At 47.6% G+C, this 24,873-nt stretch overlaps 1 protein-coding gene across 1 annotated transcript in view; it reads left to right on the top strand.

The window, feature by feature from the left end:
* Window positions 1–24,873, top strand: part of ABAT (4-aminobutyrate aminotransferase) — a 91,582-nt gene that overhangs the window by 54,941 nt on the left and 11,768 nt on the right. The window contains exons 3-11 of the mRNA XM_082643653.1: window positions 3,222–3,319; window positions 5,066–5,095; window positions 7,497–7,614; window positions 10,593–10,642; window positions 18,255–18,335; window positions 18,948–19,040; window positions 19,536–19,598; window positions 22,016–22,079; window positions 22,550–22,698. Coding sequence (XP_082499779.1) covers window positions 3,222–3,319; window positions 5,066–5,095; window positions 7,497–7,614; window positions 10,593–10,642; window positions 18,255–18,335; window positions 18,948–19,040; window positions 19,536–19,598; window positions 22,016–22,079; window positions 22,550–22,698 — 746 coding nt within the window. The remainder of the gene's footprint in view (window positions 1–3,221; window positions 3,320–5,065; window positions 5,096–7,496; window positions 7,615–10,592; window positions 10,643–18,254; window positions 18,336–18,947; window positions 19,041–19,535; window positions 19,599–22,015; window positions 22,080–22,549; window positions 22,699–24,873) is intronic.

Raw genomic sequence — 24,873 nt, 5'->3', positions numbered from 1 at the left:
AAAATTGAGATATAGTGGGAAAAGCACAAGTATTCTGGATTTAGATTCTGGCCTTGCAACTCACTAGCTGTGTGACCTCAGGAAGGTTGCTTAACCTCTCTGATCCTCATCTGTAAAATGGGGACAACATCATCTCACAAAAAGGTTGTGGATTAATTAAAACAAGAGGTGAGCGTTTGCCTAGGTAGGGCCTGCCAAGCACAAAGTAGGGACTGAATCTGTGCTAGCTTCCCCATCTTCCTTTTTCCGATAGCACAGTTGCCAAAAAAACTCACCAGACTCTGATTTTCAGGATTTCTGCCCAGAGGTTTTGGCCCTCTTCCATCCACACCCACAAAGACTTGGCACATGGTAGGTGCAGTTCTTGCCTTGCACCTGGCCATGGCCTCCCCGCCTCATGCCCCACTGATCTCTGCTCCCAGTGGAAGGATCCTCCCCCTCTATCCACTGCCTCTCCTAGCTCCTACCCCAACCCCACCTCCCAGTCCTGTTTACTCATGGTCTGGACAACCTCATAACCGTGACTCCACATGACCCCACACGCTCCCTGTCATCAGGATCCTTTCAGCTGTAGGTCCCACTGCTAACTCCCTCCATTCCTGGTATTCCCGCTTTCCAACCCCCAAGAAGTCTGATTCCTACAATGCAATGTCAAGACATTTTCTGGAGAAAGGAAGGGAGGACTTGTGTATCCTCATGAGAGGACAACTTACTACTTACACATTTTTCACTTTCCCCCTTTGCTGGAGACAAAGCAAGACCAGCACTGGTTAAGAGCTCTTTTTATCCAAATAGGCATCCCTGTTGAATGCAGGTCTGGTTGGACTCAGTCTTGACCAGTAACCCTGAGCTCTGGAAGAGAGAAAGAGTTTACAGTTTTCTTAAAAGTCATCAGTGTGTTCCATGACCTTTAACTCTCTGCTAATGGAATAAATGGGAATTCCCTTTTCATTGTAAGATCAAACAAAAGATAATAAAAGCTGGTACCTTCATGCCTCAAAATAAGGGTAGTGTTGGATTTTAACTGGATTTTACGTTCAAAGGGCTACACTTTATTGCATAATTAATTCAGAAACCTTCTTTGATATTCAAAGCAATTATGAAAAATTAAGAATGAATTTAAATATGTTTTCTAATATCATGGCTTTTTATAGTTTGGCAAGTTGTGTGTGTGTGTGAGAGAGACACAGAGGGAGAGAGAAAACAGAGAGAGATGCTAGCGTGTTCTAGTGTTGGTTTCCTTTCCTGTGTGATGCAAACAATAACAACCTACCCCTCAGGGTTGTGGAAACATAAAATAAGATCACACATACGATTTATATGAAGCATCTAGAGATTCCCTACTTTGATGCAAGTATGGCAACCCATGTAAGAGGAGCTCACATTTGCCAACCACCAAATATGTGCCAGGAAGATAAAAGATGAACAGGGGGGCTTCCCTGGTGGCGCAGTGGTTGAGAGTCTGCCTGCTAATGCAGGGGACACGGGTTCGAGCCTTGGGCTGGGAGGATCCCACATGCCACAGGGCAACTGGGCCCGTGAGCCACGACTGCTGAGCCTGCGCGTCTGGAGCCTGTGCTCCGCAACAAGAGAAGCCGCGATAGTGAGGGGCCCGCGCACCGCGATGAGGAGTGGCCCCCACTTGCCACAACTGGAGGAAGCCCTCGCACAGAAACGAAGACCCAACACAGCAAAAATAAATAAATTAATTGATAAACTCCTACCCCCAACATCTTAAAAAAAAAAAAAAAAACCTTCCACTGAAAGAGGTGGGTGACAGTTTAAAAAAAAAAAAAAAAAAAGATGAACAGGGACATTAAAAGGATTTCTAGGGGTTACTGATTATAAATCATTACACACTTATCTTGGATTCCGCACAGCGGTCTTTTGCTTAGGGATCAGTGAGACTTAGAATTAAAACTATCCTTCATTTCAGCAAGTTGCTGAGCTAAAAAGCCCTGTGAGGTTAGCCTGGGAACTCAAGTTTATTTAACCCTCTACAAGTTTATTACTATGCAAAAAATGTGAAATCAGTTTCAAGCAAATGACTTGTGCCCCAAATATTTTTTAACTAAAAAAATTTGGGGCCTCCCTGGTGGCGCAGTGGTTGAGAGTCCGCCTGCCGATGCAGGGGATACGGGTTCGTGCCCCGGTCTGGGAGGATCCCATATGCCGCGGAGCGGCTGGGCCCGTGAGCCATGGCCGCTGGGCCTGCGCATCCGGAGCCTGTGCTCCGCAACGGGAGAGGCCACAACAGTGAGAGGCCCGCATACCGCAAAAAAAAAAAAAAAAAAAAAAAAAAAAATCTATAAGTGAGGACTACCTGAATTTAGACATTTGATTATTCTCTCCTGGATGATTTTTGATTGATGCAACTAGGGGCACAACTCCCAGATGGGTGCTACTGGCATCTAGTGGGTGGAGGCCAGGGATGCGGCTAAACATCCTACAGTGCCCAGAGCAGTCTCCCACAGCAGAGAACGATACAGCCCACAATATCAATAGGCCCGAGGCTGAGAAACTCAGGTCTATATATACATATGGATATAGATTAAATTTTTTACAAAATTTGAATAATTTTTATTATGGATACATAATATTCCCAGTATTCCGCTGTCTGTGAAATGGTAGAATATGGCATATTCTATTCAGCAACTCTCCATTGTTGGACATTTAGGTTGTTTCCTCTTTGTTGTTGTTAGAAACAATACTATGACAAATATTTTTTGTGTGTTTTTGGTTTTTTTCTTTTTTCTTTTGGCCTCCCTGTGCTGTATGCGGGATCTTAGTTCCTCGACCAGGGATCAAACACATGCCCCCTGCAGTGGAAGCACGGAGTATTAACCACTGGACCGCCAGGGAAGTCCCAGTATTTTTAACCTATATCTTTGTGCACTGGTCCCATTATTTTCTTGGGATGAATCCTAAAAACTGAGATTGCTCACTCGAAAGGAATAGGAAGCCGGCATCAGCTTATCTTCACACCAGCAGGACGTGAGCATGCCTGCTTGCTTGCAGCTTCACTGGCACCAGGCTTTCCCATTTCTTTAAATCCTCAGGGTTCTCGTGGTGCCCACATGGCCACACTCAGAGTTCTGGGGCAGTCTGGTGGGGATGGGGCTGAGGTACTGGCACTGCCTTTGTTAGGGACATTGGGTGTTATAAGGGCAAGTCTCACATCTGCTGTCCCCAGGGGTTCTCACCATCTTTGTTTACTGCAGGATCCAGACACATCAGTCAGGCTGCAGCCAAAGTTGACATTGAATTTGATTATGATGGGCCTTTGATGAAGACGGAAGTCCCAGGGCCTAGATCTCTGGTGAGTTGAACACAGCTGAATGGTGTGTTTTAGAAAAGAGCAAAAAGTGTCCATGGGGCAAGAACACAGCTAAGCTGAGGGCCCCGTATCCTTAGCTGCTTTCAGAGAGTTCACCATTAGAGATCCAGAACCTTAAACCAAGCCATTCCTTCGTAAGAAGCCAAAGAAGTCTTCTCAGAGGAGATGTATCAGTTGTCTATTGCCACAATAATGCTGTGTAACAAACAGTCACAAAACCTCAGCAGCACACAAGTTGCTCATGCATCCAGGGTTAACTGGCAGTTGGGTAGGCAGCTCTCTTGGGCTCATCTGCATGCCTGAGGGATGATTGGCTAGGCTTGTCTTGGGTCACTGTGGTGACTTGGCTCTGCTTTGGGTATCTCTCATGCTCCAGCCAGCCAGGCTGAGCTTGTTCTCACAGTGATCGAAGAGGAGAGCTTGCTATAGGTCTCTTGAGCTAGGCTCCACACTGGCCCACCATCATTTCCACTTCATTCTGTTGGCCAAAGCAAGTTACATGGCTTGCTTTGAGTCCAGAGTCAGGGGCTGGGGCAGAGCATTCCAACAACAGTGAAGGAACATGATGATGTGATATGGCACAGGGCACACAGGGGATATAGCACATCCCCCACTGAGCTTGACCTTAAAGGGCCACAAGGAGGAACTGGATGAAGGAGTGCATTCTGTTGTAGGCAAGGGGAATGGTATACGGAGAAGCCCTCAGGGTGACAGTACAGGGTGTATGAGAGACATTGGGTAGCTCTGAATCCCTGGAATTGATGTTAGCCTGTGAGATGGAAGAGACACAGATGAGTGAGGGGTGTTGCTGCTTCTCCTCAAAGAAGCTACAAAACCTGCATACAACACACTTTGGAAGGCTGGTTAACCTTGATTCTGTGTTGTAATGTGCAATACTCTTTCTAATGTTTGCACCTAAAATATAACAGTGTAAACCTTTTTAATACAAATTTATTTTCTTTGCATATTTTGCAGATTTTATCCACAATGTCTTTTTTTTTTAAGTCAAAAGCTGTCTCTTTTGTCGTTGAAACTATTTAATAAATCCAGAAATCTTTGTACCGATGTAAATGATTGTAGTTATTTTGCATAGTCTTTTGCTGACAAAAGACTTTTTTCATGCATATTTCTATTGGGGAGGGGTGGATTTTAATTTAATAATAGTAAAATACTTGGAATAAATTTCATATTCTTGTCATGAATATTATTTTGTATTTTTACGTGGAAATACATAGTTTTATGACACTAATTGCTAAAGTTTACTTTATGTTGACTTGTTTTTAAAGAAGAAATCCTTGTAATAGTAAAACCACTAGTTTGTAATTCCCAGTTTCTATGTGGAATTGTACAAGTGGGGTGTTCAGATTATAATTTTAAATGGTTCTTTGATGTGCAAATTTCTATTTTCAGTTAATTTTATTTTCCTAATGGGGTGTTAAAGCCTTTTTTTAACCCCTAAATAAAAAGAGAGCCCATGCTTTTCTGGACATTAAATATCTTCAGCTTAAATTTTTTTGTTAAATAGTTTATTTGACTGTTATCTTTGAAGTGTCTAAACCTCCATCCTGTCTGTTGTACTGGTAATTTAACTGGCAGGAATTGTTTCCTGCCAACTAATTCTATTAAGCAGTTTAAAAATATTTGTAGTACTGGGAAAACATGAAAGATTTTAAGCTGCTCTGGCAAGCATGTCTCCTTGCTATAATGCTTTTCTCTTCTCTCCTGCAGGAGTTAATGAAACAGCTGAATGTAATTCAGGTGAGTGGGGATGAAATAACAATCCTTCCATTGCTTCTTTGTTACAATTTCGCCAAAGGACACAAACACTTAATCTGTGCTGGCTCTTTTTTTAAAACATGCAGGTGACTTTTGATCTAAACATTTTTTTCTAATTTCCCTTGTGATTTCTTCTTTGACTCATTGGTTATTTATGTGTTGTGTAATTTCCACATTTTGGTGAACTCCCCAAACTTCTTTCTTTCTTTCTAAATTTAAAAAAAAAATTTTATTTATTTATTTATGGATGTGTTGGGTCTTCATTGCTGTGCGCGGGCTTTAGTTGCAGCGAGCGGGGGCTATGCTTCTTTGCAGTGCGCAGGCTTCTCATTGCAGTGGCTTCTCTTGTTGCGGAGCACGGGCTCTAGTGATGCGGGCTTCAGTAGTTGTGGCTCGCAGGCTTCAAACTGCAGGCTCAGTAGTTGTGGTGCACAGGCTTAATTGCTCCACGGCATGTGGGATCTTCCCGGACCAGGGCTCGAACCCGTGTCCCCTGCGTTGGCAGGCAGATTCTTAACCACTGCGTCACCGGGGAAACCCCCCAAACTTCTTTCTGTTATCGATTTCTAATCTCATCTCATTCTATTGGGGTTGGAAACTTATTTTGAGTTTGAAATTTATTGAGCCTCTTTTATGGCCTAGCATATCATCTATTCTGGAAAATGTTCCACATGCACTTGAGAGGGACATGTACCCTACTGTTGTTGGGTGGGGTGTTCCATGCATGTTTGTGAGATCTATTGATCTGGAGTGTATTCACGTTAATCTTCTGCCTATTTGTTCAATCCATTGCTGAAAACCAGGTACTGAAGTCTCCAACTAGTCTTATAGAATTATTTTTCCCTTCAATTCTGTTGGGTTTTGTTTCGTGTATTTTGGGGCTGTGTTATCAGGTGCTTATATGTTTATAGTCATCTTAGTGGATGGACCCTTTTGTCATCATAAAATGCCTCTCTTTACCTCTAGGAACATTTTGTTTGTTTTACAGTCAATTTTGTCTGATATTAGTAGACATCATTACATCTTTCTTATGATTGCTGTGAGAATCATATATGTTTTCCCATATTTTTACTTTCAACCTCATTTGTATTCTTGAATCTAAAGTATGTCTCAGGGGCTTCCCTGGTGGCGCAGTGGTTGAGAGTCCGCCTGCCGATGCAGGGGACACAGGTTCATGCCCCGGTCCAGGAAGATCCCACATGCCGCGGAGCAGCTGGGCCCATGAGCCATGGCTGCTGAGCCTGCATGTCCAGAGCCTGTGCTCTGCAACGGGAGAGGCCACAAGAGTGAGAGGCCCGCGTACCGCAAAATAAATAAATAAATAAATAAATAAATAAATAAATAATAAAGTATGTCTCGGGCTTCCCTGGTGGTGCAGTGGTTGACAGTCCACCTGCCGATGCAGGGAACGCGGGTTCGTACCCCAGTACGGGAGGATCCCACATGCCTCAGAGTGGCTGGGCCCACGAGCCATGGTGCTGAGCCTGCGCATCCGGAGCCTGTGCTCCGCAACGGGAGAGGCCACAACAGTGAGAGGTCCGTGTACCACACACACACACACAGAAGTATGTCTCATGTAGACAGCATATAACTGAATCTTTTTATCCAGTCTGATGGTTTCTGATTTTTTTTATTGAATTGTTTAATCCACGCACAGATAATGTTTTTTTTTTTTTTTTTTTTTTTTTTTGCGGTACGCGGGCCTCTCACTGTTGTGGCCTCTCCCGTTGCGGAGCACAGGCTCCGGACGCGCAAGCCCAGCGGCCACGGCTCACGGCCCAGCCGCTTCGCGGCATGTGGGATCCTCCCGGACCAGGGCACGAACCCGTGTCCCCTGCATCGGCAGGTGGACTCCCAACCACTGCGCCACCAGGGAAGCCCGATAATGTTATTATTGGTGTAGTTGTATTCACAGCTTCCGTTTTATTTTTTGTTCTCTCTCTGTCTCATGTCTTTTTTGTTCCTCTCTTCGTTTTCTAATTTTTTACATAAAGTGAATATCTTCTAGTGTACCGTTTTCATTTCTTTCATAATCACTATATATTTTTTAGTTTCCTTAGGCCCTAAGACTTACTATATACATTTTAACTTTTCAGAATCTTCTTCAGAGTTATATCTCAATCTTTTTTGTTGTGATATATAAAACACATACAGAAAAAAATCATAAAATACAAATTCACAGCCTAATAAACAATTATAAAGCAAATCACCCGTGTAATTACCAGCAGGGCAAAATATCCAACACTGCCAGTACCCACAGATACCGTCCATGTGTCCATAAATGGGCAGGACGTGGCTTACTTCATCAATTCAAGCTTAATCCTGAAAGACTGAGGATCCGAGGAATTGCAATGAGCCTGATCCAGTCTCTCCTTTCCCCAAGAATGCAGAAGCTGTGCACTTTTTCTGCAATTACGAAGAGAGCCGAGGCAATTACCTGGTGGATGTGGATGGCAACCGGATGTTGGATCTTTATTCCCAGATCTCCTCTGTCCCCATAGGTAAGAGCTGGAAAATCAGTCCCTGGATGTAGCCTCTGTCTCTGTGTTAGTTGTGGCTCTCCAGACTTCAGCCACTCCTTCCAAGATGTGCATCCTTGTGTGCAGCCAGACGCTTCCCTCAAGGGCAGAGAAAAGGAATAGGTCATTCGTAGAGCATGTATTACTAGGAACTTTACATGTCTTTTCTCATTTATTCCTCCCCAAAACCCTACAAGTATGGATCTGGGTAAATATGCCCATTTTGTAGGTAGATGAGCAAAGCTTGGAGAGGAAGCATAGGTAGAAGGTGAACCCATGTCCAATGTCAGCAGTCTTAGGATTCCTGGAAGAAGATCCTGAGGCAGGGATTTGGTGCAAGTGGTTAACTGAGGGAGAGCTCTTGGGAGAAAGGGCAGGGAGGGAGAAAGCAGAGGGCAGGGGGAAATTAAGAAGGATGAGGTCTCAGCCAGAGACCAGCCACAGCCTGATTCCACGGGGGTCTCTGAAGCGTGCTTTGCACCCCAGAGTCGGTCCCAGACCAAGGCAAAGAGGCTGGCCTTTTGGTACCCCTGGGCCAGTCGGTCCTTGCCCATCAGCTGCCAGAGGGAAGGACTTGTGTCATCTCTTGGGCGAAGCGGCTTCCATTCACCAGGGGCAATTTTCCAGGGAAGGAGGCAGCTGGAGCCATTAGCAGCACTGCCCACCCTACCCCCGCCAACACACACACACACAGAGCAGCTGGGAGAGGGGTGGTTTGCCCAGGAAAGGTGACCTGGAGGGGCACCAGTAGCCTCTGCCTTATCAGGCTCACCTCCTGGCCATCCAGAGCAAGGCTGTGCTGCTGCAGGAGGGCATGGCAGACGGGACAGACAGGGCTGATTGGCACATGCATGTGGCTGCTGTTTGTAGCTTGGATGGTCGATGTTTCTTGGGTCGATGGATTACCCATGGCATCCACTGGTTTGTAGGCTGAGCGTCGGATGAAACCTGTCCCTTAGTGGATGATGGCAGACATCCTGGGCTCCGCATCAACATCTCCCCACTCCCCTCCAAGCCCCTGCACTCAGCCGCCTGGGGTCTTTCCCCTGAGACCCTCCTTTAGGTCTCCATGCCTCTTCTGCTTTCCCCCTGCCCAGTCCCTCGAACCTATTTATTTCCCATTAAGATGAGATTCTATGGGAAAAGAATCTTTAAAAAAAAAAAGGGAATGGATATATATGTATAACTGATTCACTTTGCTGGACACCTGAAACTAGCACAACATTGTAAATCAACTATATTCCCATAGGGGACTTCCCTGGCAGTCCAATGGTTAAGACTTTGCGCTTCCACTGCAGGGGCACGGGTTCGATCCCTGGTTGGGGAACTAAGATCCCACATGCTGCGCAGCGCGGCCAGAAAATAAAAAATAAAAATAAAAAGAATCATACCAAAAAAAAAAAAAAAGCTATACTTTTTTTTTTTCCAATAAAATTTTTATTTTTCGGGCTTCCCTGGTGGCACAGTGGTTGAGAGTCCGCCTGCCGATGCAGGGGACATGGGTTCATGCCCCGGTCCGGGAGGATCCCACATGCCATGGAGCGGCTAGGCCCATGAGCCATGGCCGCTGGGCCTCCACGTCCGGAGCCTGTGCTCCGCAATGGGAGAGGCCGCAGCAGTGAGAGGCCCGCATACTGCAAAAAAAAAAAAAAATTAAAAAAAATTAAAAATAAAAAGTTAATTGGTTTAAAGAAAGTAGGTGTAAAGTATGCATGATAAAAAAAAATGTGATACTTGAAGACTGGGGGTTTTTCTCCAAAGTCTGCTTCCTGCTCCAAGAGTCACTGATTAGTCTTTTCTCATCTGTAACAGTTTTTGAGTTCTAGCCTGTGTCACTGTATCTTCACATTGTTCCATCATTCAACCAATATCTATCGGGCTGAACACTTGGCATCTGCCTTTGAGGGTCTTACATCTGGTCTCCTGACTTCTGTGCCTCCTACAAACTTGGCCTTCCTGCGCAAGTTGTTGCCAGGATTAGCAATAAGGAACAGAAAGCCCCCTGCACATAGTAGATGCTCAGTAAATGGCAGTAAAGGCTCTGCAGAGCCCAGGACATCTGGCTTCAGTGCTGTGTGGGCCTGTCTTACTCTTCCCTCCTCTATGATAAAAATCTCCCATTTTATCGAGCATCTACTATGTGCAAGAGACTTTGTGTTCATTATTGCTAATCCTGGCAACAACTGACCTGCTGTTGATGGACATTAGGTTGCTTTCAAGCCTGCAGATGTTGGCGAGTCACCATGAAGATAGGTGTACACAGGTTTTTTGGTTTTTGTCTTTTTTTGCCATGCCACCTGCGGCATGTGGGATCTGAGTTCCTTGGGCAGGGATCAAACCCACATCCCCTGCAGTGGAAGCACAGAGTCTTAACCACTGGACCCCCAGGGAAGTCCCTACATGGGTTTTCATTCACGTGTAGGATAAATTCGTAGAAGAGCAATTTTGTGGAATCAAAGGGCATCCTCGGCCTTGTCGCGGGGTGGCAGGCCCAGGCTGGACATGAGCAGATGTGTGCAGGCAGCAGCGGTTGTGCTGGCCGCAGAGTGCAGCCAGCATCCTTCCCTCCCCCAGCCCCTGACCGAATGCCTGTTGAGATTTGACTCAAGCAGTGGACACCGGCGGGGAAGGCAAGGACCACGTTTGCAATTCATCACACAGGCCTGGGGGACCCTCCCAACCCTGGTCCCGAGTTAGCTTTAACCTTCCTTCACTGTCCGTCTAGTCCAGTGTGTCTCCCACCGGAACATCAGAGTCATCCAGAGAACTAGTGGAAGATCTGGGGGCCTCACCCTGAGTGACTCTGAGTCAGGGGAATCTGGGCTGGGTCCCAGGAATGGGCCTTTGTGTGTAAAGAGAGTTGCAGGGTAGGAAGGGAAGGGAGGGGGCAGGCAATGGCGGGAGGGGCATGGGACCCCCAGATCCGATGCTGGTCTCTAACCATATCTTCCTCTCCCCAGGTTACAACCATCCTGCTCTCATGAAACTCATCCAACAGCCTCAAAATGTGGTGAGTCCCCGGGTTATGCAGTGTTCACAGAGATTCAGAGGATCACTGGGGCAGCCTTTGGAAATAGTCCAACCATTCAGTCATCCCTTAAATATTTACTGAGCACATACTATGCGCTAAGTGCTTGGTACGCCTTGGGTGAGCACAAACACAACGCCCCGCTCCCATGGAGGCAGCCAGTTAGCCACACACATAAGTAGAGAATTGCAAACATACTAAGTGCTACAGACCGAGGCAGTCAGTGCTCTGTGGGCATAAAACAGTGACAGTGGTAATAATGAACAACAGTTACGAGCATAATATGTGTAAACACTGTGGCTGGCACTTCACAGATTGAACACTGCCAAGTCTACGAGGCAGCTACTGTTGTTATCCCTGTTTTACAGAGGAGGGAACTGAGGCACGGAGAGGTTAAGTATTTGTCCAAGGTCACACAGCTAGAGGAGGTGCTGGGAATAAAACCCACGGGAGCTGGGCTTTTTGGGGATGGAGGGGCCGGGGGTCAGGGAAGAGTGGTCCCCGTAGGGAGAGGAGGGTGGGAGGGAGAGGAGCAGAGACCTTCAGGAGCAAAAGAGGACAGTGCAGCCAGAGCAGAGAGGGCCGGGAAGGATCCACGTATGACTGGAGTGGCAGGCAGGGGGCAGGTGACACACAGTTTCTCATCCTCGGCACTGTCAACATTCGGAGCCAGATTCTCCTCTGTGGTGGGCGCCGTTGATGACTGCTGACACTGGCTGTAACACACACACACGGAGACATGCATACATGCTGAGTGTACTGCTGAATGAATTTTCCCTTGTAACCCAGTGTTTCTCAACTTTCTTTTTTCAATTATCACTCCCTTAAGGAGCCTTTTTAGACGTTAGTTTCCTGTTGCTGCCGTCACAAACTACCACCAGCCTAGGGGTTTAAAACAACACGCATTTATGGTTTCACAGATCTTGTGGGTCCGGAGTCTGGCCGGCTCAGCTGAATGCTCTGCTTTGGGGCTCACGAAGCTGAGGTCGGCTCTTAGCTGCAAGCTCTGGGGGGAGGATCCGCTTTGGGGCTCGGGCAGGTCGTTGGCAGAGTTTGTTTCACGTGGTCCTTCCATCGTCAAGCCAGCAACGGCTGGTCCAATCCCTCTCTCTGCCGCTGCCCTTAGCAAAGGGCTTGTATGGTTGCACTAAGCTCATCCAGAAAATCCAGAACAGTCTCCTTTCTGAACTGAATAAGAAGCTTAATTACACCTGCAAAGTTCCCTCTGCCATGTGATACTGGGTTGACCAAAAAGTTCATTGTGATTTTCCGAGAAAAAAGCCGAACGAACTTTTTGGCCAAACCAATATATTCACAGTCCCAGGGATGGAATGAGGGTTGGGACATCTTCTTGGGGCATCTTCAACTGTGCCTACAACACACCTATGGTGTGTGGTATATATGTATACGGTGTGGTACATACGTAGATAATAAGCACCATAGAGATGTCTGTGCTTTCTATATCACAAGGGTAAGATGATTTTCACCCCCACTGAATTCAACATGCCCTGACCCAGGTCCTACTCCCCCAGACCAAATTAGGCCGACCACTCCCCTTAACTTCTTTTTTTTTTTTCGGTACGCGGGCCTCTCACTGCCGTGGCCTCTCCTGTTGCGGAGCACAGGCTCTGGACACACAGGCCCAGCGGCCATGGCTCACGGGCCCAGCTGCTCCGCAGCACGTAGGATCCTCCCAGACCGGGGCACGAACCCGTGTCCGCCGCATTGTCAGGCGGACTCTCAACCACTGCGCCACCAGGGAAGCCCTCCCCTTAACTTCTAACAGCACATAAGTAGAATTGTACTGGGTGTACTCTTTATCACGTCTGGGTTATTTCACTCAAAATCCATCTGAAGATGCATCCTTGGTAGCCGCAGAGGATCCATCCTCCTGGCTCTAATCATTCCATTGTGTGAACACACTGCAATTAACATCCTACCTACCGCTGATGAGCATCTGGGTCGCTTCCTACTGTGAACCTTCCAGTGTGTCTTTTGATGGCACATTCACACGTCCCATGATACAAGGCCAGTCCGTCTCTGGCCATGGTGAGCGCACACAGTTGGCCTCAGCAGATCTCGCCAGACAGTTTTCCAAACTGGGCGTGGGAAATCTTCTCCCTCCAGCAGTGTGAGAGCTCCAGCCACTCCCCGCCCTCCCGGGCATTGCCTGTCATTGGGGCTTTCATTTTTCTCAGGTGTGACATACGTGTCCACACATGACAAAGAGTGTGATTCCTAAAAGGAAATCAAAGAAAAGCAGGGGGACTGAGAGCCTGACCGTGTCAGGAACCGACTCTCCAGGCTTAAACGTTTTCCCATGAATCTGAACAGCAGAAGATAATAGGAAAGAACTCAGGTCCTCTTTACCTGTGGGTGTGCCTGCCTGGGAGGGGCCTGGACATGGTTCTCGCCTCCAATTAGTTGACAAGTCTAGGGGCTGCTCCAGCAGAAGCCGTGTCCTCCGGAGGGTGTCTGGCGAGGCCCGTTGGTGGCTCCATGCGTCTGTTTACATTCAGAGCCCCGCTTTGTTTCGAAACGTTCTGCGGATCCCAGATGCCTCAGCAGTTGGTGCTAAAAAACTGTGTCAACAAACACACCAGACACATTTGCAGTGTCAGCTGCCTCCGGAGGCACAGTCGCCCAGCAGCACGTGACTTCCAGGCCCAGAGATTCTGATTTCGGGGGATGACCTGCCCCCACCCATCACTGCCCGGAACCTGGACCTGGATGCCACCCCCCATCTTCCCTTCCCCCACCCAGTCCGGGGCCTGTCCCGGCTCTGCCCCCAACTTCCACTTGGGGTTTCCTCAACAGCCCCTCTTCATCACTCCCTCCCACCTCCACGTCCATTCTCACCTCCTCCAAACCACCCTCCAAGCTGTGCTGTGCCTGGAACCCTCTCCTGGTACCTACTGCCTTCAGGATGCATCCCAGCTCCTCCACTGCAAGTGTAAAGCCCTTTGTGATCTGGCTTCTGCTTCTTCAGCCTCATTTCTTGACATCTGTTTGCTTACTGATGGAAGGAGTGCCTACTATGTGCTGGGCACTGTCCTTGGTGCTGGATTTGATGGCGAGATCACAGTCTAGATTACAGTCCAGAACAGTCTAGACCACAGTCTGGATCACAGATTAGATCCATCTAGATCACTATCTAGACCGTAGTCTAGTTCATTGTCTAGATCACAGTCTGTGCTGACGTCCTGCAGAGGGCACGGTGACCGGCACAGCCTTAGAGAAGTGACAGCTGACCGCCACAAGCTCAGCAGAGTATATCTGGGCGTCAGACCAGACGACCGGTGATTGACGTCTTGGGTCTTCCAAACTCTTAGCGGGAAATGCGCTCAGCTGGTGGTCAAGGTATTTTACCTGTCCTGGGCAGGCTCCTGCCAAGTCATTGAAGTTCTGAGAAGGGCTTATCAACCCTTTTGTACCCCAAACACATCATCCATTATTCATGTGCCGTGTCACCTGGATCCAATATCTGGGTTCCAGTTAGAACTTCTTATGTCACCAGGACCATCTCATTACATTGCCCACAGGTTATACAATAATTATTGGGCATTGTGCATGCCCAGTCAGTGCAATGTGTGATGAGTGCCGATTGACATCCGTGGCACCTTGGCTAGGCTAGCTGGAGGGCAGCTGGCCTGGCTAGCTAAGACATCAGTGTGACCTCCAGGCCTTTCCACCTGAGTGATTCTGTCCTTCAAGACTGAGCTCCTGCCTCATCTGTATGTTGTGTTTTCCCACTGGCTCCTTCTGAGGACCCAAGAAGGGATCCTCATTTTTGCAAATGAGGACTCTAAGGACCAGAGAGGTTAAGTGACTTGCCTCAGGTTGCACAGCCACTTAAACCAAAGCTCATTCTCTTCCCGCTACAGCAGGTCTGATGGCGAGGATTCTAGAAACCTGTCCTCAATTGATTCTGCTACCCAAAGTCCCAGGAATCTTCTGTTCTTCATGAATATCATGCTTTGCCAAACAGGAATACCACCTCCACATCTTCCCTGGGCCCAGATAGGCAGTCACGCTGCCAGCCCGGCCATCCCCTCTGTGAGCCGCTTCCCCCACTGCCAGTGATGGCAGTTCGCCTCCACCCTGCTCTCGTGCTATGCTTGATTTCTTTGGAGCCCCATTAATACCTCGAAGCCAAAACAAAAGGCCCCTCGGCAGCCCCCACAGGTCACCCAAGGTCTCTGGGCTGTGCCAAGTAAATTCGTGTCCAGCACTGACATTTTCGGGTGGAGGCTGCTTGCGGCGTCTGGCAGAGGGTGGGATGTGAGGTCAGCAAACCTGGGCTTGAGTCGTGGTGCTGCCCCTTCCTGTGTGACTTGGGGCAGGTTGCTTGACCTCTCTGGGCCTCCGTTTCCCCAGCTCTACAATGAAAACGGTTCACTCCCTCCACCGCTTATCCTAGACCCACCTGGCTGGTCACAAAGAAGAAGAGGCAACAGAGGTATGAGCCTGCCACAAACTCTAGTGGGCCATGCCAAATCCCAACGCCACCAGGAGGATGAATGCTGGGGCCTCCCTATCCTTGGGTTTCCTCCGATGGGGTGATGCCACCATTTGGATTTGCACTGAGTTTATTACACGATTGAGTCCAAGAGAGAGAGGGGTGCCTGAGAAGTTCCCAAATCCCAGGCTTAATCAAACCTTCCATACTTTTTAATTCGTTGTTTTTATTTTTATTATTTATTTATTTATTTGGCTGTGCCTCTCAGCTTGCTGGATCTTAGTTCCCTGACCAGGGATTGAACCTGCACCCTTGGCAGTGAAAGCGCCGAGTCCTAACCACTGGACCGCCAGGGAATTCCAGACTCAGTGTTTTTATTTTTGACTAATTTCAGATTTACAAGTTGTAAAGATAGTTCCCATCTACCTTTTACCCAGTTTGCCCCAATGTTAACACCTCACCTCTCTACCGTACCCTTGTCAAAACTAAGGAATTAACGTTGGTGCATTACCTATTACAGACTTTATTCAGATTTCCCCAGTTTTTCCACTAGTGTCCATTATTTTGGTCCCCAGAATCCAATCCAGTATGATGCATTGCATTTAGTACAATCCCTTTCTATTACTCACATCCACTTCCTGATGACCTCATTGCTTATCCATTGAGCAGATCCCTCCCAGACTCTTCCCAAGCCTTCCAGGGGGCACTGGCTAGACCTGGAGGGACTGGACCGCTCTATTCTTATCCCCATTTGCATTTCCATTTGTGTCTTTTCCATAATGGTGGACACGTGTCATCATTATACATTTATCAAAACCCATAGAAGGTACAACACTCAGTGAACCCTAAAGTAAAATTGTAACATTCTTTTTACACGCCATTTTTCCGGCAATACAACATCACCTTCAGTTAATGTGCCTTCATTTACTTAACCTAATGTTGGCATTTAGAGTGGTTCTCTTTTTTGTTGTAAATAACACTCCCTCCTTTCCTGGGTATCAGAAGTGAGTGTCTGTTTAGCATCAGGTTTGCACTGTTGATTTCCTTACAGAGGTAAATCCTTCTCTGGACGCACATCTATCAAAATGGTGCGGTGGGGGAGTGGCGGGGGGGGGTCTAAAACTGCTTTTTCATATGCAGCTCGTTCATTTATTAACCAGCTCCCTCATCAGATTGCTCTCCTAAGGCTCATTCTATTTAGAAATTGCAGAGCTACTGAAGCCTCTTTTTTTTCCCCATTTCTTTTTTTAATTAAAGTGTAATTCACATGCGGTCAAATCCATCCTTTGCAGGTACAGTTCTGTGGGTTTCAACAAATGCATAATCTGGGAATTCCCTGGTGGTCCAGTGGTTAGGACTCCACGCTTCCACTGCAGGGGGCACAGGTTTTTTTTTGTTTTTTTTGTTTTTTTGCGGTACGCGGGCCTCTCACTGTTGTGGCCCCTCCCGTTGCAGAGCACAGGCTCCGTATGCGCAGGCTCAGCGGCCATGGCTCACGGGCCCAGCTGCTCCGCGGCATGTGGGATCTTCCCGGACCGGGACACGAACCCGTTTCCCCTGCATCGGCAGGCGGACTCTCAACCACTGCGCCACCAGGGAAGCCCGGGGGCACAGGTTTGATCCCTGCTCGGGGAACTAAGATCCCACAAGTCACGCGGTGCAGCCAAAAAATAAATAAATAAATAAATTTTTAATTTAAAAAATGCATAATTGTACAGCCACTGTCAAAACCCGGACATTTGCACACCCATGTTCATACTGTTCACAGTAGCCCAAAGGTGGAAGCAACCTAAGTGTCCATCAGCAGATGAGCAGATACAGGAAATGTGGCATATCCATACAGTGGAGTATTATTCAGCCTTAAAAAGGAAAGGAGAAAAAATAAAAGGAAAGAAACTCTGCCGTATGCTGTAACATGGATGAACCTAGAGGACGTTATGCTAAATGAAATAAGCCAGTCGCAAAAGGACACATAATGTTTGATTCCACTTATTTGAGGTGGCTAGCGTCCTCAAAATCAGAGACAGGAAGTAGAATGCTGGTGGCCAGGGGCTGGGGGGAGGAGAGAATGGGGAGTCAGTATTTAGTGGGGGCAGAGCTCCAGTTTTGTAAGATGAAGGAGTTCTGGAGATGGATAGTGATGATGGTTGCATAACAATATGAATATTCTTAACATTACTGAGAACGATATGCTTAGAAATGACTAAGATGGTAAATTTTATGTTACTTGTTTTTTAACCAAAATCCAAAAAAATCCAGACACAAACCGTTCATCTCCCCAGACATTCCCCTGAGCCCATGGGTAGTCGATCGCACCCCAGCCCCTGACAGCCATGAGCTGTTTTCTGTCCCAATAGTTCTGCCTTTTCCAGAATGTCGTAGGAATGGAGCCCTGCAGTGGGTGACCCTTTGATTCCAGCTTCTTTCACTCGGCATCGTGACTTTGAGAGTCTCCTGTGTTGTTAAGTGTGTGGGTAGATTGTTCCATTTCATTGCTGAGCAGTGTTCCATGGTGTGCATATACCACAGTCTATTTATCATTTCCCCAGTGGAAGGACATTTGGGCTGTTTCCATTTCTTGGCAACTGAAGATAAAAGACACAACAAGCCTTCATATCCATTCACATCTTTGTCTGACATATGCTGTCATTTTTCTCTTAGGTAAATACCTCAGAGCGAACTGCTGGGTCATAGGGTGTGTGTCTGTTTAACATTATAGGAAACTGCCAACCTGTTTTCCAAAGTGGCTGCACCATGTTACATCCCCACCAGCCATGAATGAGAATTCTCACCAGTAATTGTTATTGTCCATTTTTTGTTTTTCAATCATTCTGATTTTTTTTTTTAAGATTACAGATTCAGAGGGAGGTGCAAAAAATAGTACAAAGAGGTCCCGTGTCTTTTCCATCCAGTTTCCCCCAATGGTAGCATCTTACCTAGTGATAGTGCAATATCTCAACCAAGAAATTGACTCTTTATTTTAAACCCAGAGCAATCCTAGTGGATTTCTCTAAAAACGCAGGGAAGTCTATCATTCCCCACAGCGTGGAACACATCCGCTCTGAAAAGCATCGCTGGTGGGTGGGAGCTGGGTCAGGTGGAGAAGTCACTGCTGGTCTCCTGGCTTTTTTGCAGAGCACATTCATCAACAGACCTGCCCTTGGAATCTTTCCTCCTGAGAACTTTGTGGAGAAGCTCCGGGAGTCCCTGCTCTCAGTGAGTCTGTGGGGACAGCTTGCCACCGTGAGAACCCACCTCCGCCCTTCACCGCGCTGGCCCGCAGCTCTGATCCAGGAGGCTGGAGCAGCAGGGAAGGAAAGGACTGAGATCCATAATGATTAAGGATGGGATGTTTCTAATTCAGTCTTGCTCTTCGTGCTGTTTCTTTCATGAAGAGTCTTTTTAATTTTCCTTTGCAAGAAAAGCTGGGATCCCTTGTGTGCGGGAAACAGGGAACCCGGGGAAGTTAGTATTGATCCCACGACAGGGCCTTTGCCTGTGCCCGTCAGTCCTCCTTTGGGTTTCAGTTGCTACAAGGATTAGAGTCCTTCAGAACCCCGAATTCCCACCTGTAAAATGTGGGTGTCTCCGGGCAGAGGTTGTGTGAGGAGGAACGTCTGGGCTTTTCTTCACCTTTTTTCCTCTCTGGCCTCCAGCCTGGGGCCTTGTGGGGCCTCTCGTCCACCCTCCCAATCAGACTGCTTCTGGGACTGCATCCCTGTTTCCCTCCCAACCTCCCACAGCCTCCAGGGCCCAGTGTGCAGCCCCTGCAGAGGCCCCACTCCAGCTGGGGAGGTGGGGAGCCCACAACTGTTTCCCTCCCTACAGGTGGCTCCTAAAGGGATGTCCCAGCTCATCACGATGGCCTGCGGTTCCTGCTCCAACGAAAACGCCTTCAAGACCATCTTCATGTGGTACCGGGTGAGGTTTGGGGCTTGTATGCATGCAACGTGCACACACACACACACACACACACACACAGGCCCCCCAGCCCCCAGCCACACACTCAGCCCTTGTCTGACTGTTCATCCCAGCTGGCTGGAGTATTGGACATCAGTGGCCATGGTCGAAATCCAGGGAGGGCCATTGCCTGGACCGAGTTTTCCAAACATCCTGGCAGTGTGTAGTGTAAAACCTCCCCAGTGTCATTATACTGTGTTACCTGAAATAACATACCATCTCACAGATCTTCATTGTTGCCAATAGAATAGTAAAGCAACTTCTTCATCCATCTATTTATTTCATCACAAGGACAATGAATGGTCTCATGCTTCTGTCCGTACGTGTAACGTCGACGTATATGATCAGCTCTTGAGAAAGCATCCCCTCGTTGACTAGATGTTGGTTTGGGTGGAAAGTGGGAGCCCTTCCTGCCCCAAAGTGTCTCTGAGAGTTTGTTCTGTTCCGTTTTATCAGAGCAAGGAAAGGGGCCAATCGGGTTTCTCCAAAGAGGAGCTGGAGACATGCATGATCAACCAGGTGAGCCCAGCATCCCCTCCGCCTCATGTGTGGGGCCCTGTCCTCCTCAAGTAGAAGGTGTCTTAGTTAGCCTGGGCTGCCATAACAAAAACCCTAGACAGGGTGGCCTAAGCACCAGATGTGTATGATGTATTTTCTCACAGTTCTGGAGGCTGGAAGTCCAAGGTCAAGGTGCTGGCCAATCCAGTTTCCCAGGGCAGGCTCTCTTCCTGGCTTGGGGATGGCCACCTTCTCACTGTGTCCTCCATCTATCTCAGGGAGAGGGAGCAGACTCTCTGTTGTCCATTCCTATAAGGGCACTAATCCCATCACAGGGCTCCAACCGCATGACCTCGTCCAACCCTAAGTACCACCCAAAGACCCCATGTTCAGATACTATTACACTGGGGGTTAGGGCTTCAATATATGAATTTGAGGGGGACTTAAACATTCAGTCCACAACAAGGGCTCCCCAAGCATTCCAACCCCCTAGTCCATTCCCTTGGTTTCAAGGCCGGCCGAGTGGAACTCTTCGGACTAGCACTCATCAGTTTCCCAGGACAGCTGCCTGTATTTGACCCATCTAAAGTGGCATTTCATGTATTCTCTAGAACAATCCAAAATGTCAACACAAATGTATGTGCGAGAGTGTTAACCCGTTGGTGTTTAGATTGGCCACCACCTGTATATCCAGTAATGGGGAAAGATGGATTAAGTGTAGGGGTTCCAAGTGGAACCCCAGCAGTTCAGGGAGGCACCAAGGGGGCCACTGTTGGGGTACAACAGTCGGGGGTGCATGGGGAAGACCAAGTAAGGCTCCAAGCTTCCCAGCCAGCTTCAACCAGAGCAGGCCAGTCCTTCCCCTAATTCCCACTATGACTGAGGCAGAAGTATATACCGCTTAAAAAAAGGTGGGGGGGGGGCGGGTGTTTGCAGATCAAGAGCCACTGAACTCAGTTACCCACTGTGTCCAAACACAAAGTTCTGCAGCCAGAATAATCACAAAGGGTTTCTCTTGGCCTGGAGACGTGTGCTATAATTTAGTGAAAACAGTGGGATGTAAAGTGTATAGACACTGTGCTCTCAACCATGTAAATCAGCATAGGGGCCACCTCAGAGATATTGGGTGTTCGGTTCCAGATCACCTCGATAAAGCAAATATCACAATAAAGCGAGTCACATGACTTGTTTTAGTTTCTCAGTGCATCGAAAAGTTATGCTTATACTCTACTGTAGTCCATTAAATGTGCAATAGCCTTATGTCTTAAAAAAAATGTACACACGTTAATTCAAAAATACTTCATTGCTGAAAAATGCTAACCATCATCTGAGCCTTCAGGGAGTTGTAGTGGTAACATCACAGATCACTGATCACAGGTCACCATGACAAGCAGAATAATAACTCAAAAGTCGCAAATATCGTGAGAATTACCAAAATGTGACACAGAGACACGAAGTGAGCAAATGCTGTTGGAAAATGGCTCCAGTAGACTTGTTCCATGCGGTGTTGCCACAAACCTTCAATTTGTAAAAACGCAACATCTGTGAAGTACAGTAAAACAAGTTACGCCCTATATATCACATTTGGAGACTAACAAAGGAAAATGACAAGAAGGCATTCTGGGATTTGTGGGAAGAGGTCTTGGAGCTTTTCCCGGGGGTCTCAGGGACCCAGTGGAGATCAGCCAGCCTGAGAAAATTCCGTACAACCTCCCAGAGACTCAGGGGCCCCCAAGGTGGCCTCTGCCGTGTCCCCAGTGGCTCCTGAGTCACTGGAGGCAGGTCTGATTCCCTTGCCAGCTGGAGGGTCAGAAGGCAGTGCTGCTGTGCCATTCGCTTGGGGCTGGGAGAAGAGTGGGGTTCATGAGTCCCTCCTGAGCTCAGGGGCAGCCCCGTGGGGAGAGGGAAAGCTGGGGGTCCCACCCTCCCACTCTGGCCCAGCAGACCTCGTCCAAAGCCTGGGCATGTCCTGTGAGGGGCCCAGCTCAACCTCAGGTCACAGGAGGCAGGTACCACCACCAGCACCTGGCCCATCTGTGGGCTGTGGGAGCAGTCGGGGGGGCAGGGGGACCGAGGCAGGGGAGTTTGAAGAGCCTGCGGACGCCTGCCAGTGATGGATAGGAGAAAGGTGGGTGGTGAGGGCCCAGGGCCAGCATGCTCGCCCACCTTCAGGCTTGACCGAGAAAAATGGGCCCACGTGGTGCAGAACTTGTGAGAAGACAGAGGTTCAGATATCTATTTCATGAAATCTCTTGATAAAAAACAAACAGAAAACACCACGTGTGGGCTGGATACAGACCTCTGGAGTCCAGTTTGTAACTTCTGCCTGAGAGGGGATCCTGGTTCTCCTGAGACTTTCGTACTCCTCGAGGTTCGTGGGGGCCACCATGTAGGTCCCCAGCTCACAACCCTGACTGATGGCTGTTTCTTGGTTCCAGGCCCCCGGGTGCCCCGACTACAGCATCCTCTCCTTCATGGGTGCCTTCCATGGGAGGACCATGGGTAAGGAGGGCCGTGAGATCCCAAGGTGGCAGGTAGAGTAATAATAACAGCAACAACAATAGCGACGGCTGCCTCTGATCTGGCACTGGCGGCTTCCACGTATTGTCTCACCGATTGCATACCGTTCCCTGGAGACTGGGGATGGCTGTTGCCACTTTGCAGATGTGGAAACTGAGGCTCGGCAAGGGAAGGAACATTCCAAGGCCATGCAGTGGCAGAGCTAGGATTTGAATCCTTGTCTCTCTTCCTTCAAAGTCTGTGTTAGTCTGTGATAGATCAGAAAGCAAAGGCACACACACACACACACACGCACAGATTAAGACACATGGGTGCCACTTCAGCTTCAGGATGTTCCCAGAACTGGGGTTCTGCAGGCACCGGGCCTCCCTGGGCTGCCCCATCTCCTGCTCAGAGACAGTCCATCCTCCTTCCCTGAGCCAACCTCTGCTCTTCTGTTGTGCTGGGCTTAGGTTGCTTAGCGACCACGCACTCCAAAGCTATTCACAAGATCGACATCCCTTCCTTCGACTGGCCCATTGCACCATTCCCACGGCTGAAGTATCCTCTGGAAGAGTTTGTGAAGGAGAACCAACAAGAAGAGGCCCGTTGTCTAGAAGAGGTAACCCCCAGGTCCTCCCCTCACCTCCCCCTCAACCCCTCACCCCAAGACAGCCCTGGGGAAGAGGAACACACAAAGAGTCTATCCAGGGACCCGCGTGGCGCTCCCTGGGTGGGACGGGGGGATGGGGGCGCTTCGTGTCCCGATGTTCCATGTTAGGAAAGGTACTGAGACATTGATTTTGCCACCCAGCCTCCATCACCCCGCTTCTGGTACCAACTTCTGTATCGTGAGTTTCTTTGGGGACAAGCTTCATTGACTCTGGAGTAGGAGAAAATGAACGGATGGAAAGAATACAGGGCAGCTCATAGGAAAAACAATTCCATGGGATCCTGTAGTCCACTGTGTGTCAATCTTCTCCAGAATCCTGGGGCTTTTTTGGGAGCCCTGGAGGTTGCAGTGGGGGTGGCGAGGGACTAAGGATGGGCAACCCTGGTCCCCGTGCCTCCGCTTCAACCAGAACAGCCCCCCTTTGATCTGTCCCATATATTGGGGTTCCATGTAAGACATTGGAAGGATTCTTTTTTTTAGGGTGGGGGGTGGCGGGGAATGGCTGTCACTCTTCAGATTTGGATCTGAGCTCAAATAAGGCTGGTTTGCCTCTTAAGCTCATCATTCTTTTTAATTAACAGTTAACACCTACTAGGTGTAAAGCAAGGTGCTAGGCGCTGGGTACTTAGTGGTAAATAAGAGACAAGGTGATGCAGTCCAAGCAAAATAAGGCAAGCTAAAAGTCACTACAGCTTTTCTAGTAACTACATTTTTTAAAAGTAAAAATAATTGGGTGAAATTAAATTTAATAACATTTTATTGAACCCAGTGTATCGAAAATATTGTCATGTCATTAATATTTAAAAATTATTGATGACATGTTTTTATATTCTTTTTTTCGTGTTAGATCTTTGAAACACTGTGTATTTTACACATAGAGCACATCTCAGTTTGGACCAGCTACATTCCAAGAGCTTGATAGCCACATGTCTTTCCTGCATCCTATCAGATAGTATAGGGTAGTCAGAAACACAGCACTGGACAAATAAGCAAGAAAATAGCCATATGATGACAAATTGCAAATGACACTCTGATTGCAAAGAAAAGCGTCTTAGAGCTTCCTTGGGGCAACTGGTGAGACTGAGGCTAAAATTGCATCATCCAAATAGAAGGTTTTTCCTTAATTCTGAATAACAGAGAAAGATTGTACTTGTTACTCTATCCAGGTGTATGGTTTGGTTTTTTCAATTATGTGTTAATTATTAAATTATTAATAAAGTATCACAATTTTTTTTAGTTTTTATAAATTTATTTATTTTTATCTTTGGCTGCATTGGGTCTTCATTGCTGCACGCGGGCTTTCTTTAGTTGCGGTGAGCTGGGGCTACTCTTCGTCGTGGTGCATGGGCTTCTCATTGCGGTGGCTTCTCTTGTTGTGGAGCGCAGGCTCTAGGTGCGCAGGCTCAGTAGTTGTGGCACACGGGCTTAGTTGCTCCGCGGCATGTGGGATCTTCCCAGACCAGGCGTCGAGCCCGTGTCCCTTGCATTGGCAGGCAGATTCTTAACCACTGCACCACCAGGGAAGCCCCAAGTATCACAATTATTAGTCTTTAATTATCTGTAAGAAGATGCCCATTTTAGAGCAAGAGTTCAAGAAATATAACCTCTTGGGGAAAATAAGATGCTTTTCTCACTGTTAACAGTTAAAATTTTTTTTCTTATAATGACCTATAATAGAGGAGAATCTGAAAAAGAATATGTGTGTTTGTGTGTGTGTGTGTGTGTGTGTGTATGTAACTGAGTCACTTTGCTGTACACCAGAAACTAACACACTGTAAATTAACTATACTTCAATTTAAAAAAATAGTTTAAAAAAAGTTAAATTTTTATTTTTAGTTTTTGGCTGCATTGGGTCTTCGTTGCTGCACGCGGGCTTTTCTCTAGTTGTGGCGAGCAGGGGCCACTCTTTTCTGTGGTGCGTGGGCTTCTCATTGCAGTGGCAAAGTGATTCAGTCATATATATATGTATGTTTATATATGTGTATATATATTCTTTTTCAGATTCTTTTCTATTATGGATTATTACAAGATATTGAATATAGTTTTCTGTGCTATACAGTAGGACCTTGTTGGTTATCTGTTTTATATATAGTAGCGTGTATCTGCTAATGCCAAACTCCTAAT

Source organism: Mesoplodon mirus, assembly GCF_964341445.2.
Source record: "Mesoplodon mirus genome assembly, chromosome: 15".
Taxonomy (NCBI): domain Eukaryota; kingdom Metazoa; phylum Chordata; class Mammalia; order Artiodactyla; family Ziphiidae; genus Mesoplodon; species Mesoplodon mirus.
The sequence above is the reverse complement of the archived record's forward strand: the minus strand, read 5'-3'. Positions and strand labels throughout refer to the sequence as shown.